Genomic DNA, 18,428 nt, shown 5'->3' with positions numbered 1-18,428 from the left:
GTTGGTGCAGTTAAAATTACAAACTGTGACATTCAGCTTCCCTCAGCAGTCCCCTGCATGCTATAGGACATCTCTGATGGGCTCAAAAGGCTTCAAAAGTAGGAGCTGTGGCAGTTGTTATGACTGTTTAAAAAACATATTTTTCGTTTTGTTAATCTGTTTTTTGTATTAAGGGGTTAATCATCCATTTGCAAGTGGGTGCAATGCTCTGCTAACTTGTTACATACACTGTAAAAACTTTGTTAGTGTAACTGCCTTTTTTCACTGTTATTTCAAATTTTGCCAAAATTTGTTTCTCTTAAAGGCACAGTAACGTTTTTTATATTGCTTGTTAACTTTGTTTAAAGTGTTTTCCAAGCTTGCTAGTCTCATTGCTAGTCTGTACAAACATGTCTGACACAGAGGAAACTACTTGTTCATTATGTTTAAAAGCCATGGTGGAGCCCCATAGGAGAATGTGTACTAAATGTATTGATTTCACCTTAAACAGTAAAGATCAGTCTTTATCTATAAAAGAATTGTCACCAGAGGGGTCTGTCGAGGGGGAAGTTATGCCGACTAACTAATGTGTCGGACCCTTCGCCTCCCGCTCGAGGGACGCACGCTAATATGGCGCCAAGTACATCAGGGATGCCCATAGCGATTACTTTGCAGGACATGGCTGCAATCATGAATAATACCCTGTCACAGGTATTAGCCAGATTGCCTGAATTGAGAGGCAAGCGCGATAGCTCTGGGGTTAGACGAGATACAGAGCGCGTAGATGCTGTAAGAGCCATGTCTGATACTGCGTCACAATATGCAGAACCTGAGGACGGAGAGCTTCAGTCTGTGGGTGACGTCTCTGAATCGGGGAGACCTGATTCAGAGATTTCTAATTTTAAATTTAAGCTTGAGAACCTCCGTGTGTTACTTGGGGAGGTATTAGCTGCTCTGAATGACTGTGACACAATTGCAGTGCCAGAGAAATTGTGTAGGCTGGATAAATACTATGCAGTGCCGGTGAGTACTGATGTTTTTCCAATACCTAAAAGGCTTACAGAAATTATTAGTAAGGAGTGGGATAGACCCGGTGTGCCCTTTTCCCCACCTCCTATATTTAGAAAAATGTTTCCAATAGATGCCACTACACGGGACTTATGGCAGACAGTCCCTAAGGTGGAGGGAGCAGTTTCTACTTTAGCAAAGCGTACCACTATCCCGGTTGAGGACAGTTGTGCTTTTTCAGATCCAATGGATAAAAAATTAGAGGGTTACCTTAAGAAAATGTTTATTCAACAAGGTTTTTATTTTACATCCCCTTGCATGCATTGCGCCTGTCACTGCTGCGGCGGCGTTCTGGTTTGAGGCCCTGGAAGAGGCCATCCATACAGCTCCATTGACTGAAATTATTGACAAGCTTAGAACACTTAAGCTAGCTAACTCATTTGTTTCTGATGCCATTGTTCATTTGACTAAACTAACGGCTAAGAATTCCGGATTCGCCATCCAGACGCATAGGGCGCTATGGCTTAAATCCTGGTCAGCTGATGTGACTTCAAAGTCTAAATTACTTAACATTCCTTTCAAGGGGCAGACCTTATTTGGGCCTGGTTTGAAAGAAATTATTGCTGACATTACTGGAGGTAAGGGTCATACCCTTCCTCAGGACAGGGCCAAATCAAGGGCCAAACAGTCTAATTTTCGTGCCTTTCGAAATTTCAAGGCAGGTGCAGGATCAGCTCCCTTTACTTCAAAACAAGATGGAACTTTTCCTCAATCTAAGCAGGCCTGGAAACCTACCCAGTCCTGGAACAAGGGCAAGCAGGCCGAAAGCCTGCTGCTGCCTCCAAGACAGCATGAAGGAGCGGCCCCCTATCCGACAACGGATCTAGTAGGGGGCAGACTCTCTCTCTTCACCCAGGCATGGGCAAGAGATGTTCAGGATCCCTGGGCGTTGGAGATCATTTCTCAGGGATATCTTCTGGACTTCAAAGCTTCTCCCCCACAAGGGAGATTTCACCTTTCAAGATTATCTGCAAACCAGATAAAGAAAGAGGCATTCCTAAGCTGCGTGCAAGACCTCCTTGTAATGGGAGTGATCCATCCAGTTCCGCGGACGGAACAAGGACAGGGGTTTTATTCAAATCTGTTTGTGGTTCCCAAAAAAGAGGGAACCTTCAGACCAATTTTGGATCTAAAGATCCTAAACAAATTCCTCAGAGTTCCATCATTCAAGATGGAAACTATTCGAACCATTTTACCCATGATCCAAGAGGGTCAGTACATGACCACAGTGGACTTAAAGGATGCCTACCTTCACATTCCGATCCACAAGAATCATCATCGGTTCCTGAGGTTTGCCTTTCTAGACAGGCATTACCAGTTTGTAACTCTTCCATTCGGTTTGGCTACAGCCCCAAGAATTTTTACAAAGGTTCTGGGCTCACTTCTGGCGGTTCTAAGACCGCGAGGCATAGCGGTGGCTCCTTACCTAGACGACATCCTGATACAGGCGTCAAGCTTTCAAATTGCCAAGTCTCATACAGAGATAGTTCTGGCATTTCTGAGGTCGCATGGGTGGAAAGGGAACGAAGAAAAGAGTTCTCTATCTCCTCTCACTAGGATTTCCTTCCTAGGGACTCTAATAGATTCTGTAGAAATGAAAATTTACCTGACGGAGTCCAGGTTATCAAAACTTCTAAATGCTTGCCGTGTTCTTCACTCCATTCCGCGCCCCACGGTGGCTCAGTGCATGGAAGTAATCGGCTTAATGGTAGCGGCGATGGACATAGTGCCATTTGCGCGCCTGCATCTCAGACCGCTGCAATTATGCATGCTCAGTCAGTGGAATGGGGATTACACAGATTTGTCCCCTCTACTAAATCTGGATCAGGAAACCAGAGATTCTCTTCTCTGGTGGTTATCTCGGGTCCATCTGTCCAAAGGTATGACCTTTCGCAGGCCAGATTGTACCATTGTAACAACAGACGCCAGCCTTCTAGGTTGGGGTGCAGTCTGGAACTCACTGAAGGCTCAGGGTTCATGGACTCAGGAGGAGAAACTCCTCCCAATAAATATTCTGGAGTTAAGAGCAATATTCAATGCTCTTCTAGCTTGGCCTCAGTTAGCAACACTGAGGTTCATCAGATTTCAGTCGGACAACATCACGACTGTGGCTTTCATCATCCATCAAGGGGGGACCAGGAGTTCCCTAGCGATGTCAGAAGTCTCCAAGATAATTCGCTGGGCAGGGACTCACTCTTGCCACCTATCAGTGATCCATATCCCAGGGGTAGAGAACTGGGAGGTGGATTTTCTAAGTCGTCAGACTTTTCATCCGGGGGAGTGGGAACTCCATCCGGAGGTGTTTGCTCAATTGGTTCTCCGTTGGGGCAAACCAGAACTGGATCTCATGGCGTCTCGCCAGCACGCCAAGCTTCCTTGTTACGGATCCAGGTCCAGGGACCCAGAAGCGGCACTGATAGATGCTCTAGCAGCGCCTTGGTTCTTCAACCTGGCCTATGTGTTTCCACCGTTTCCTCTGCTCCCTCGTCTGATTGCCAAAATCAAACAGGAGAGAGCATCGGTGATATTGATAGCGCCTGCGTGGCCACGCAGGACCTGGTATGCAGACCTAGTGGACATGTCATCCTTTCCACCATGGACTCTGCCTCTGAGACAAGACCTTCTAATACAAGGTCCTTTCAATCATCCGAATCTACTTTCTCTGAGACTGACTGCATGGAGATTGAACGCTTGATCCTATCAAAGCGTGGCTTCTCAGAGTCAGTAATTGATACCTTAATACAGGCACGAAAGCCTGTCACCAGCAAAATTTACCACAAGATTTGGCGTAAATATCTTCATTGGTGTGAATCCAAGAATTACTCATGGAGTAGGGTTAGGATTCCTAGGATATTGTCCTTCTTCCAAGAGGGTTTGGACAAAGGACTATCAGCTAGTTCTTTAAAGGGACAGATTTCTGCTCTGTCTATTCTTTTACACAAGCGTCTGGCAGAAGTTCCAGACGTTCAGGCATTTTGTCAGGCTTTAGTTAGAATTAAGCCTGTGTTTAAACCTGTTGCTCCCCCATGGAGCTTAAACTTGGTTCTTAAAGTTCTTCAAGGGGTTCCGTTTGAACCCCTTCATTCTATTGATATCAAACTTCTATCATGGAAAGTTCTTTTTCTGATGGCTATTTCCTCGGCTCGAAGAGTCTCGGAGTTATCTGCCTTACATTGTGATTCTCCTTATCTGATCTTTCATTCAGATAAAGTAGTACTGCGTACAAAACCTGGGTTTTTACCTAAGGTGGTTTCAATCAAGAGATTGTTGTTCCATCATTATGCCCTAATCCTTCTTCAAAGAAGGAACGTCTTTTGCATAATCTAGACGTAGTCCGTGCATTGAAGTTTTACTTGCAGGCTACTAAAGATTTTCGCCAAACATCTCACCTGTTTGTTATTTACTCTGGACAGAGGAGAGGTCAAAAGGCCTCGGCAACCTCTCTTTCTTTTTGGCTTCGGAGTATAATCCGTTTAGCATATGAGACTGCTGGACAGCAGCCCCCTGAAAGAATTACAGCTCATTCTACTAGAGCTGTGGCTTCCACCTGGGCCTTTAAAAATGAGGCCTCTGTTGAACAGATTTGCAAGGCTGCAACTTGGTCTTCGCTTCATACCTTTTCAAAATTTTACAAATTTGATACTTTTGCTTCTTCGGAGGCTGTTTTTGGGAGAAAGGTTCTACAGGCAGTGGTTCCTTCCGTTTAAGTTCCTGCCTTGTCCCTCCCATCATCCGTGTACTTAAGCTTTGGTATTGGTATCCCACAAGTAATGGATGATCCGTGGACTGGATACACTTAACAAGAGAAAACATAATTTATGCTTACCTGATAAATTTATTTCTCTTGTAGTGTATCCAGTCCACGGCCCGCCCTGTCCTTTTAAGGCAGGTCTAAATTTTAATTAAACTTCAGTCACCACTGCACCCTATGGTTTCTCCTTTCTTGGCTTGTTTCGGTCGAATGACTGGATATGGCAGTTAGGGGAGGAGCTATATAGCAGCTCTGCTGTGGGTGATCCTCTTGCAACTTCCTGTTGGGAAGGAGAATATCCCACAAGTAATGGATGATCCGTGGACTGGATACACTACAAGAGAAATAAATTTATCAGGTAAGCATAAATTATGTTTTATGCAACAATAAAACATGCATGATGTTTAGGTGTCCCCCACATAACAGCTGGTGTACCATGCCCAGCTGCCAGCTCTCTGCACTCGTCTCTGCAGCCCCAAGTAAAATCAGAACTTAGATCATAAATGTATATGTGGCCCTTAAGCTCTTAACACAGCTGCACCCTGTATGTCACATGTCCCTGTAACAGCGCAACTCTTGCTGAGAGCGGTGAGATGCGCCATTATAACATGACTCAATCCAGGAGGCTTTGGGCTTTTTAACCCCTTTAAATGAAAAGCTGTTGTTAAAGGGACATAAAACCCACAGTTTTTTATTACATGATTCAGATAGAGCATACAATATTACACATCGTCCCAATTTTATTCTATTATCTTATTTGCTTCATTCCCTTGGTATCTTTTGTTGAACAGCATACCTAGGTAGGCTCAGGAGCTGGGACTTAACTGCTGATTGGTGGCTGAACATATGTCTCTGTTGTTATTGGATGTTTTCAGCTAGCTTCCAGTTCTACATTGCTGCTCTTTCAACAAAGAATACTAAAAGAATGAAGCAAATTTGATAATAGAAATAAATTGGAAACTTGTTTAAAATTGTATGTTCTATATGAATCATGAAAGAAAAATGCTGGGTTTTATATCCCTTTAAGAAATTAAAGCTTCTAAAACATTGTTCTGCAGCCCCCATATGTTAGGAAGTTGGTCATCACTGACAGTCTCCTCTGAAAACGAGTTCTACATTTTAGCATTAGAGTTAGGACTGGGATTAGGGGAAGAGTTAACCCACTGGATATCAATTACAACAGACATTAGATCCGCAGAAAGATTATGGCAGCACATCCACCTCCCTTTAAATATGGATTTAAAACAGCTTTGCAATCTGCTGCTCAAACAATCCTAAATTGTTGTGGTTCTCACCAAATGTTTCTATATATTTCATTGTGACTAAATAACTAATGGCTAATCTGTAATATATACACTGATCTACTGTAATTGTGCAGTGTGCAGTCCTAGTGAAACCATTGTATGTCTGGTGCTAGCGGTACGTATTGTGACTAAATAACTAATGGCTAATCTGTAATATATACACTGATATACTGTAATTGTGCAGTGTGTAGTCCTAGTGAAACCATTGTCTGTCTGATGCTAGCGGTAAGTATTGTGACTAAATAACTAATGGCTAATCTGTAATATATACACTGATATACTGTAATTGTGCAGTGTGTAGTCCTAGTGAAACCATTGTATGTCTGGTGCTAGCGGTAAGTATTGTGACTAAATAACTAATGGCTAATCTGTAATATATACACTGATATACTGTAATTGTGCAGTGTGTAGTCCTAGTGAAACCATTGTCTGTCTGATGCTAGCGGTAAGTATTGTGACTAAATAACTAATGGCTAATCTGTAATATATACACTGATATACTGTAATTGTGCAGTGTGTAGTCCTAGTGAAACCATTGTATGTCTGGTGCTAGCGGTAAGTATTGTGACTAAATAACTAATGGCTAATCTGTAATATATACACTGATATACTGTAATTGTGCAGTGTGTAGTCCTAGTGAAACCATTGTCTGCCTGATGCTAGCGGTAAGTATTGTGACTAAATAACTAATGGCTAATCTGTAATATATACACTGATATACTGTAATTGTGCAGTGTGTAGTCCTAGTGAAACCATTGTCTGTCTGATGCTAGCGGTAAGTATTGTGACTAAATAACTAATGGCTAATCTGTAATATATACACTGATATACTGTAATTGTGCAGTGTGTAGTCCTAGTGAAACCATTGTATGTCTGATGCTAGCAGTAAGTATTGTGACTAAATAACTAATGGCTAATCTGTAATATATACACTGATATACTGTAATTGTGCAGTGTGTAGTCCTAGTGAAACCATTGTATGTCTGGTGCTAGCGGTAAGTATTGTGACTAAATAACTAATGGCTAATCTGTAATATATACACACTGTGCACTGATATACTGTAATTGTGCAGTGTGTAGTCCTCGTGAAACCATTATATGTCTGGTGCTAGCGGTAAGTATTGTGACTAAATAACTAATGGCTAATCTGTAATATATACACTGATCTACTGTAATTGTGCAGTGTGTAGTCCTAGTGAAACCATTATATGTCTGGTGCTAGCGGTAAGTATTGTGACTAAATAACTAATGGCTAATCTGTAATATATACACTGATCTACTGTAATTGTGCAGTGTGTAGTCCTAGTGAAACCATTATATGTCTGGTGCTAGCGGTAAGTATTGTGACTAAATAACTAATGGCTAATCTGTAATATATAAACTGATATACTGTAATTGTGCAGTGTGTAGTCCTAGTGAAACCATTGTATGTCTGGTGCTAGCGGTAAGTATTGTGACTAAATAACTAATGGCTAATCTGTAATATATAAACTGATATACTGTAATTGTGCAGTGTGTAGTCCTAGTGAAACCATTGTCTGTCTGATGCTAGCGGTAAGTATTGTGACTAAATAACTAATGGCTAATCTGTAATATATACACTGATATACTGTAATTGTGCAGTGTGTAGTCCTAGTGAAACCATTGTATGTCTGATGCTAGCGGTAAGTATTGTGACTAAATAACTAATGGCTAATCTGTAATATATACACTGATATACTGTAATTGTGCAGTGTGTAGTCCTAGTGAAACCATTATATGTCTGGTGCTAGCGGTAAGTATTGTGACTAAATAACTAATGGCTAATCTGTAATATATACACTGATATACTGTAATTGTGCAGTGTGTAGTCCTAGTGAAACCATTATATGTCTGGTGCTAGCGGTAAGTATTGTGACTAAATAACTAATGGCTAATCTGTAATATATACACTGATATACTGTAATTGTGCAGTGTGTAGTCCTAGTGAAACCATTGTATGTCTGGTGCTAGCGGTAAGTATTGTGACTAAATAACTAATGGCTAATCTGTAATATATGCACTGATATACTGTAATTGTGCAGTGTGTAGTCCTAGTGAAACCATTGTATGTCTGGTGCTAGCGGTAAGTATTGTGACTAAATAACTAATGGCTAATCTGTAATATATACACTGATATACTGTAATTGTGCAGTGTGTAGTCCTAGTGAAACCATTGTCTGTCTGATGCTAGCGGTAAGTATTGTGACTAAATAACTAATGGCTAATCTGTAATATATACACTGATATACTGTAATTGTGCAGTGTGTAGTCCTAGTGAAACCATTGTCTGTCTGATGCTAGCGGTAAGTATTGTGACTAAATAACTAATGGCTAATCTGTAATATATAAACTGATATACTGTAATTGTGCAGTGTGTAGTCCTAGTGAAACCATTATATGTCTGGTGCTAGCGGTAAGTATTGTGACTAAATAACTAATGGCTAATCTGTAATATATAAACTGATATACTGTAATTGTGCAGTGTGTAGTCCTAGTGAAACCATTATATGTCTGGTGCTAGCGGTAAGTATTGTGACTAAATAACTAATGGCTAATCTGTAATATATACACTGATATACTGTAATTGTGCAGTGTGTAGTCCTAGTGAAACCATTGTATGTCTGGTGCTAGCGGTAAGTATTGTGACTAAATAACTAATGGCTAATCTGTAATATATACACTGATATACTGTAATTGTGCAGTGTGTAGTCCTAGTGAAACCATTGTATGTCTGATGCTAGCAGTAAGTATTGTGAGAATTTGCTGCTAACCCTACATTAGAAGCAGTAACAAGTTATGACAACATCAGACAATAATGATAGCTATAATGTTACTACTGAACAGGCAGTTTTTATTTCAAGACTGTACCTGAGATAATGATTAGATGGTGCTGCAGAGTACTGCAGTTTTTTTCTTCTATGTTAAATTATTCCCCCATTTCTCTTGACTTTGCAGGATTTGGAAAGACTATTTGAGGCTTATGGAATTAAGGTAAATCCATTTTATTTTACGTTCATTAAATTTGCTAGATGAACAGATACAGTTTTGTGGAAATTACACTGTATGTGTGTGTGTGTATATATATATATATATATATATATATATATGTATGTATACTGTATATAAATATATATGTGTGTGTGTATATATATATATATATATATATATATATATATATATATATATATATATATATATATATATATGTATATGTGTGTGGTATGTATGTGTGTGTGTGTGTATATATGACATTGTGTTTATATATATATATATAATTATATATATATATATTTATAAATATACACACACAAACATAAGCATACACAATATGATAAAGAGATGTTAAAATATCACTGTAGCTTAATGTTAAAATTAAAAAAATCCTAATTGTTTCCTCATTCACTGTAATTTCTTTCTAGCCTTTTTATACCATATATTAATTTGAACCGTTTTTCTTATTCAGAAGGTAGTTTTTTTCAGAAGGCAGCAATTTTCATATTGGGAATTCTTATTGCTTGGAACAGAGTCCGTGAGAATTAGGCTAGCAGGGCATCAATACACAGTTAAGGCAAACAAAGGGGTAAACGTTGTTTTTTGGTGGTGGAAATTTGCCCAAAATGGCTTAAATTGCAAAACATCAAGGTACTGGTCTCTGTCTTAATAAAGCCAAAAAGAGTTAAGATATCTGATAGAAGTTCCTACATGAAGATCATAGCTGCTGGAACTTGCAGTGAGATTGTAACAAGAGAAGAGTTAAAGGGACAGTGTACACCAATTTTCATATAACTGCATGTAATACACATTACTGTAAAGAATAATATGCGCAGATACTGATATAAAAATCCAGTATAAAACTGTTTGAAAAATTACATAAAAGCTTCCAGTTTAGCTCTGTTTAAAGGGTTACTGGAACACCCAATGCAAGTGGGAAATAGCAGACCCCCCCCCCTCCCCCTTCCTTTGCATATGAAAAGACCCTTTACACAAACAGGAGCAAGCTGGAGTAGGTATACGTCGGTAATCTCCTAAAACTTTGGGGCTTGGTTAGAAGTCTGAAAATCAGAGCAATGTTATTTAAAAATAAGCAAAACTATCCATTTAAAAACCCCCCAAAAAAACCCTGTATAGGCTATATAAATGTATCATCTACAACACATTTATGCAAAGAAAAAAATGAGTGTATAATGTCCCTTTAAGCACAAGGAAATCTAAATAAATTAAATTATCTGTGTCCTTACAGAAATATATCTGTGATCCCTACTGGGATGCTATTTCTCATCATCTCAATCAGCTGTGAATAATTCCCTGTGTATCCATTCTTTGTAATAAACTATTTTTATTGTTTCCTTATTTCATAGCTGGCTTTGTTAAAGGAACTGTCTGACCATCTTGTCCAGAACGGAGTCACTGATCTGTTTCAGCAGCTCACATCTTTAAAAGACAATCGGCTCACAAAAAGCAAGCAAGGAATTAAGCACTCTCTAGATTACACAGTGAGTTAGCACTAAGCACACTATCCTAATAAAGAAGCAACTGATTGATAAAACACACTTATAAAAGCTAAGTAGTTTATATATTAATACAGGTTACATTGTAATCAATTCTTTTTTTTTTTTTTGCAGTCCACAGAGACTATTAGAGGCCTATTTATCAAATGTCTGTCGGACCTGATCCGACAGTGTGGATCAGGTCCGACAGACATCGCTGAATGCGGAGAGCAATACGCTCTCTGTATTCAGCATTGCACCAGCAGCTCACAACGCCGCCCCCTACAGACTCGCGGCCAATCGGCCGCCAGCAGGGAGGTGTCAATCAACCCGATCGTACTTGATCGGGTTGAATTCCGGCGATGTCTGTCCGCCTGCTCAGAGCAGGCGGACAGGGTTATGGAGCAGCGGCCTTTAGAACGCTGCTTCATAACTGGTGTTTCTGGCGAGCCTGCAGGTTCGCCAGAAACACGGGCCCTCAAGCTCCATTCGGAACTTGATAGATAGGCCCCTTAATGTGTGATTGTCCATGAGAGCAACAAATCTTGACTTTAGTTTCTGAGAAATAGCATTACTAAAAGGAATAGGAAAGTCAAAATTAAACTTGCATGATTCAGATAGAGCGGGTCATTTTAAGACACTTTTAAATTCACTTCTATTTTCAAATGTGCTTCATTCTGTTGGTATCCCTTGTTGAAAAATAATATGCACATATCCTACACCAGTGGGAGCTAGCTGCTGATTAGTGCCTGCACACATTTGTCTCTTGTGATTGGCTAACTAGATGAGTTAATCTAGCTGGCAGTAGTGCAATGCTGTTCCTTCAGAAAACAAGATAATTAAGCAAATTTGATAATAGAAGTAAATTGTAAAGATGTTTCAAATTGTATGTTCTATCCAAATCATGACAGAAAATGTTAGGGTTTCCTGTCCCTTTAATTACTGTATAACTGAATTACTGAATAAGTGAACAATATTGCTGTGATAGTGAAAAGCAAATCTTCACACGTTCAACCTCTTAGAATTGGTTTCTGCTCAGAGTTGAAAACAAAGCTTACAGTTGTTCTGATCTTGGAAACAAATGTAAATATCTTACAAAGTTTGCAGTTGGTCTAGAACCCTGAGATGCAGAAAAATCTATTATAATGTAATCTTTATCTCAGTTTACTACAATGTGACAGTCCACATAGAAGATAACCACGTTCCTCAACATCAGGTATTTGTGAAAGTTTCATATGATCGATAGATTCTGATTTCTTCTTTCCTTCTCAAAAAAAAAATAAATTAAAATGTTATTAAAGGAACATAAATGTCAAATTTGAAAAACTAACATATCCCCTCCCATCCCAAATATCCCCAGAAAAATACAAATATTTACATAACATTTTAGTCCCTTATAAACAAACGCATGAAAATTATTTTTGAAAATCCAGAGAAAGATAAAGTAGATGAGTATCACCTTCCATAGCATCATCCAGCATATTTATAACAATGGATACACCTAGAGGTCTTCTTTATTTGTAATCACCTAGGTTACAGTAAAATATTCTGTACGTTTTCTACAATTTAGGAGTCAAGTGAGAATAAAAAAGCCCAAAAGAAAAAGAAAACTCAAGTGGAAGTTTCTTCTATTGATCTCACATCTAACGTGGTCCCAGAAGAGCAGGAGAACGCACAAGACTTGAGACTCGGCCAAATCACAGTTGAAGCCAACTCATTACCGCTACCCACCATCCAGAGCAGCACCACGTTTGTAGATGAAGTCCCCTCTGTTAGCCAATCTAGTGACCATGAAATATCACTAAAGACCCAAAAGAAACAGGCAAAGGTGAGTTAAAAGCTATATATGAATGGGATTTTGTTAGAGGTCATTTTTAGACATGAAACATATGAAACATTATATGGATTTAACTTCTCTTTTTAAAGAAATTCCCAAAATAAACCCCCATAACCTGTTCTTGTTGGGTAGGGAATTGCAGTCTTATTAAGTTATTATGAGTATACATGTAGGCCAAGTTTACTGGACCTCACAAAAGATCATACATTACCTTCCCATGGTGAGGTTTCAGTATCCATATCCAAATACTTTTTTTGCAACAGAGGTCATATTAAAAATACCAGCTGTCTAGAGTTAGTGTTGTTGCCTATTGGTATAATTTATTTATACAATATGTTTCCCAGAATCCTTTACACAGCATAAATGAATGGTCTGCAGTATGTTTCAGATACACAATTCCTGTTTATCAGCATCTAAATCCTTATAATATATTAACTTTTAGGCTGTCCAAAATGTGGAATTGTGTGCCACTCTATACAGGTTTTTAAAACAATCTAGGATAAAAAAGGACTTCATTGAACTCTAATAACATTTTATCTATAGCTTGTGAATGTAAAGGAGTCCAGGAAGGAACAAAAAAAGAAGAATCGCTTGGAGAATGTGTTGATTGAAACCAGGACAAAGGATCTCAGTGTTGGAGAGGTTATAGGAAGAGGGGATGATCTGGCCAACAACGGAGGAAAAGCTGCCATCACTGAGTCCCCAAGATTTACAGAACAGCTAAAACTGGACTCTTTAGAAGAGACTTCAGAAACATCAATTAACATTACGTCTGACATAAACACTGTACTGGAAAATCTGCCAATCATCACAGAAAAGGTGATGATCGTTTTACTAAATGCTTAAAAGCGAATTAGCTTTATGTTATTAGAATATTTAAAGGGAATTTTATTTGAAAAACTCTACCAGTCATACTAAAATACAGTATTTATGTGTGTTAATATTTTCCCTGAAAAAGTATTATTTATGCACTTTCTTCTAATGCACACTGGCTCATTCCCAATAATGCAAATTGGTTGATATTTCCTTCTCGTTAAAGTTTATTGACTGATTAAATAAGTCTTCAATTTGTCTTATCTTCTTTTCTGGTCCATTTAGCAGCAGATATAAATGAGCTCCTGTACTGATCAAGCAATTACCCTTTAGAATATTGCCAGGATTGGATGCAATCCAACCACCCTAGCAGTAGTGGAAACCCCACTAGTTCTAGAGTTACAAGTGAACCAGTATTTTGAGCAAGATTTCTAGTGTAAATTACGCTTGTGTGAAAGTGCTACCGCGAGTGTATTGAGAGCATCTGTATTACAAGTTAAGTGTAAGGCTCTCCGGCTCAAGCGTTAGTATTGCTTGGGCACAAATTAGCAGAACTGAAAGTAAATCATGATTCCCATCGTAAACTTGCCGGTTACTTACAAATGCTGTGCTTTTCATGTTTTTACTTATGTTGCCAATACAAAAAAGTCATGTGGAGTGCTATTTAACGCTCCCGCTCAGGCGTTAACTGCACTAAAAGGTTTTTGAGCATGTCGGGTTGCATTTGTATTATGAGTTGAAAGTAAACTGTTTTTGCTCTTTTCCTAACCTGACGAGCACAAAAAAATCAAAGTTAGAATATCATGGACATATGCGTGTTCACGTATTCCCCCATAGAAGTCAATGAAGCAAAAAATAAAATAAAGGTAACACCCTACTCGCACACAAACACGATCACACATTCTCATGTGCGCTAACCCAACATGAAAATATGAATATTTCACATTCCAATGTGTTTTACATTTAATATGTCCTTTTGTCCTTTTTATTCAGAAATACATATTTATATATATATATATATATATATATATATATATATATATATATATATATATCAGATGTTTTTTTAGTACAATATATATCAATTTATAAATACACAGAGCATATTCTGCTATGTGCAGAACATTGGAATGTGTATTGTGTACAGTGAATACACAGTATAACAATCTATTAACTATGAAGATTGCATAAATATGCGTTTACATGTTTTTTTATCTAATTAACTGCAAAGGGCTCTGATGCACTTTATGAGGCCTACTTATCAAGCCGTCAACTGTGCTGCATTCAACGGCACCAATACGCTCGCCTGACATCGCCTAACACCACGGCCGCGAACCTGAATACGCTCTCCATATTTATATAAAAAGCTGTCAAAAAGCCGCACACCAAGTACGGGGTGATGAGCAGAGGACTGTTGTTGACTAACAGTCATCGATCTCGCTTCTCTTCGGCTTTTTCCCAGCTTTATTTATATGCTGTCACTAGACACTGCTACTATACTAAACTATTTAATCCCTATCCCGCTGCTCCCCGACCCTGCCACAACTAAATAAAGTTATTGTCAGGCTCACAAGTATGCCTGCAAAGAAACAAAGTATGGGTTGGACCACAGCCACTGAATTAGTAGTATAATGAGTAATTGTAGCGGGTTTGTACAGAGAGCAGTTACATAGACATTACCCCAAGGCAATGTGTAATAGCTCAACATGCACAGGTTGCAGTTGATATATGAATAAGGGCTCACGGGTAGGTAACGGCTGTTGAAGCATTAGCGGGGAGACATTTAAACAGCAACCTGACAGTGAGCTTGAAGTCAGGGAAAAAACAGTAACACGGTGTTAAGCTGATATTATGCGCAAGGTAGAAAAAATAAGCATGGCCAAATAATACATGAAAAAACAAGTAACTCTTATGGGTTAGTACCTGGTAATCTGAGGAAAAAGTGTTCGGTAGAACAGTGTTTACAGGACAGCTCGGATGCAGCAGTTGTGCTGGGGAGAGGAGAGCTGACAGGCACTCTGCTTGGCGTGTGACGTCACAGAGGCGGCAGATCCGGTTGCGCTGAGAAGAGATCAGACAGGTAGACTGGCCGATACAGGAGTGAGACAGTGGAGCTGAAGAGCTAATCAGGATGCAGCTTAGCTAGTTGCAGACGAACAATACCAAGCAAGGAAGTAAGTGGAATGCTGGTATTTATGGAGATACTGGGAAAATAGTTAAAGGGGCAGTAAGACAGGCATATACATGACAGGACTCCCCCTCCTAGGAGCAACTCCGGTGCTCAAGAAGCAGGACGATCGGGGTTCCGTTGATGGAATCTGGAGATCAATCTAGGAGCTGATATGTTAGATGATGGCTCCCAGGAGTTATGTTCTGAGGAATAACCCTTCCATTTAATCAGGTACTGTAGAATGCCTCTTCGACTTCTTGAATCTAGGATGTTCTCTACTTCATACTCCATGTTGGGGTCAATAGAGACCGGAGGTAGGGATTGTCCAGTTGGATGATCACGTAAATGTTTATAGGGTTTAAGCAAAGATACATGGAATGTAGGGTGTATCTTGAGCGTGGGAGGTAGAGTGAGACGAACAGCATTACAGTTGATGATGCGCTGGATGGGAAATGGACCTATGAACAAAGGTGAAAGTTTCCTTGAGGGTGTACATAAACGAAGATTTCTGGTGGAAAGCCAAACAAGGTCACCAACAGAGTAAGCTGGTGGAGGAATATGTTTACGATCGTAATATCTCTTTTGCACAACTTTAGCAGTGTCAATGGTTTGTTTGATGGTTGCAAAGTTGGTGACAATTGTGGAAGTGAGATCGGAAATATGTGGGTGATCGGGAACTTTTTCAGGGAGGTATTGGAATTTGGGGTGAAACCCATAGTTAATATAGAAAGGAGTCTGTTTGGTAGTGGAGTGTACAGTATTGTTGAAGACAAATTCGGCATAATGAAGGTATTGGGACCAAGTGTTTTGTGCAGTATGACAGTAAGAGCGTAAAAACTGCTCCACCCACTGGTTGCTTCGCTCAGTTTGCCCGTTAGTCTGTGGATGGTATGAGGAAGACAATCTCTTCTCGATGCAGAATTGTTCACAGAACGCAGACCATAGGGCACTGGTGAATTGTGATCCACGATCTGTGAGAATGTTAGAGGGCAAGCCATGTAATTTAAAAACGTTAGTCATTAACAGGTGCATGGTTTCAGCAGCTGTAGGTAACTTATGATATGGTATCAGGTGGAGCATTTTGCTGAATAAGTCCACAACGACTAGAATTGTTGTGTAGTTACCAGAGTGAGGTAAGTCAACGATGTAGTCGAGAGCAATGTGCTGCCATGGCTTATCCGGAGTAGGAATAGATAGTAATAAACCGAAAGGTGGTCTTTTAATTCTCTTTGTAATAGTACAAACGTGACAGGAGTTAACGTACATGGCCACATCAGATGTGATGGTTGGCCACCAGTAGGATCTGAGTAGTAATTCCTTGGTTTTAGTTATGCCACAGTGTCCCCCCATAGGTGAATCGTGAGCAGATTTCAGTAGCTGGTTACGAAGTGATGGTGGGATGTATATCTTGCCCTGGTAGCAATAGAGACCTTCTGTGTTCTTGAGTAGTAGGTTTACAGGTATTGTTGTATCTTTAGTTTGTTCTGTCCGTAGGTATGCAGTAGTATCAACTGAGAAGAGAAGGATGTTTTCTTTGGGGATGACCAGTTGAGGGGTAGGTGAGTGATGTTCAATATCTGGCAGGTGTGATAGGGCATCTGCCTTTCCGTTCTTGTTGGCTGGACGGTAAGTGATGAGGTAATTAAACCTAGAGAAGAATAGATTCCAACGTACTTGGCGTGCTGAAAGAGTTCTGGTGGTCTTCAGGTATTGCAGGTTTCGGTGATCCGTATATACTATGGTGGGTGTAGTGGAGCCTTCAAGGAGGTGTCTCCATTGTTCAAATGCTGCTTTGATAGCAAGAAGCTCTTTTTCCCCGATGGGGTATTGCCTTTCTGCCTCAGTTAGACTCCTGGAGTAGTAGGCGACTGGATGTAGAGGTTGTTGAAAGGCATCTCTTTGTGACAGGACTGCACCGAGAGCAAAGTCAGATGCGTCGACTTCCAATATAAAAGGTAATTCTGTGTTAGGATATCTGAGTATTGGGGCTGTAGTGAAACTTGTTTTTAGATGGTCGAAAGTGTTTTGAGCGGAGGGTGTCCATGCGAATTTGATGTTCTGTTTGGTTAGATTAGTAAGGGGTTTTGCGAGCATGGAATAGTTCTTAATAAACTTTCTATAAAAATTGGCGAATCCAAGGAAGCTTTGGACTTCTTTCCTAGAGGTAGGAACTGGCCAATTCAGAACTGCCTGGATTTTGTTATTATCCATGCAAATGCCTTTGTCAGATATAATGTATCCGAGGAAAGGGATGCTGTTGGTATGAAAAATACATTTTTCTGCTTTCACAAACAATGAATTACTTTGAAGACGTGCGAGGACTTGGCGGACATGGTTCTTATGTTCTGCTAGGGTTTTAGAAAAAATGAGAATATCGTCCAGATATATTACCACAAAGGAGTCCAAAATATCCTTGAAAATATCGTTGATCAGATGCTGGAATGTGGCAGGAGCATTGCAGAGACCGAATGGCATGACGACATATTCGAACAATCCATAACGTGTACGGAATGCCGTCAGCCATTCGTCTCCTGCCCGCATTCTGATCAAATTATAAGCTCCACGGAGATCCAGCTTGGTGAAAATTTTGGATCCCTCTAGACGCTCTATTAATTCGGATATAAGGGGTAGGGGGTAGCGATTCTTTACAGTAACTTTATTTAGTTGTCTGTAGTCGACTATAGGTCTGAGAGAACCATCTTTGTTTTTCACAAAGAAGATTCCTGCGGCGGATGGAGAAGTTGAGGGTCTGATGAAACCTTTTTTCAAGTTATCATCAATATATGTTCTTAGGTGTTGTAACTCAGGCTTTGACAGTGGAAAAATATGTCCACAGGGTATGACTGCTCCAGGAAGTAAGTCTATTGGGCAGTCATACGGTCTGTGGGGAGGGAGATTCTCGGAATCAGTTTTACTGAATACATGGGAGAATTCTTGATATTCTGAAGGGACAATAGGTATATGAGAATCTGTAGGTGGCTGTAGAAGTAAATGTGGA

The 18,428-nt window shown here is 39.7% G+C and overlaps 1 protein-coding gene across 1 annotated transcript in view; it reads left to right on the top strand.

Annotated features, from left to right (window-relative positions):
* The window catches only part of LOC128664316 (collagen alpha-1(VII) chain-like), a 913,939-nt gene that overhangs the window by 378,985 nt on the left and 516,526 nt on the right, over positions 1–18,428 (top strand). Inside the window, exons 64-67 of the mRNA XM_053719156.1 lie at positions 9,079–9,114; positions 10,482–10,616; positions 12,181–12,438; positions 12,991–13,266. Coding sequence (XP_053575131.1) covers positions 9,079–9,114; positions 10,482–10,616; positions 12,181–12,438; positions 12,991–13,266 — 705 coding nt within the window. The remainder of the gene's footprint in view (positions 1–9,078; positions 9,115–10,481; positions 10,617–12,180; positions 12,439–12,990; positions 13,267–18,428) is intronic.

Source organism: Bombina bombina, chromosome 6 (genome assembly GCF_027579735.1).
Source record: "Bombina bombina isolate aBomBom1 chromosome 6, aBomBom1.pri, whole genome shotgun sequence".
Taxonomy (NCBI): domain Eukaryota; kingdom Metazoa; phylum Chordata; class Amphibia; order Anura; family Bombinatoridae; genus Bombina; species Bombina bombina.
Note: the sequence above shows the minus strand (reverse complement) of the source record. Positions and strands in the feature narration are given on the sequence as shown.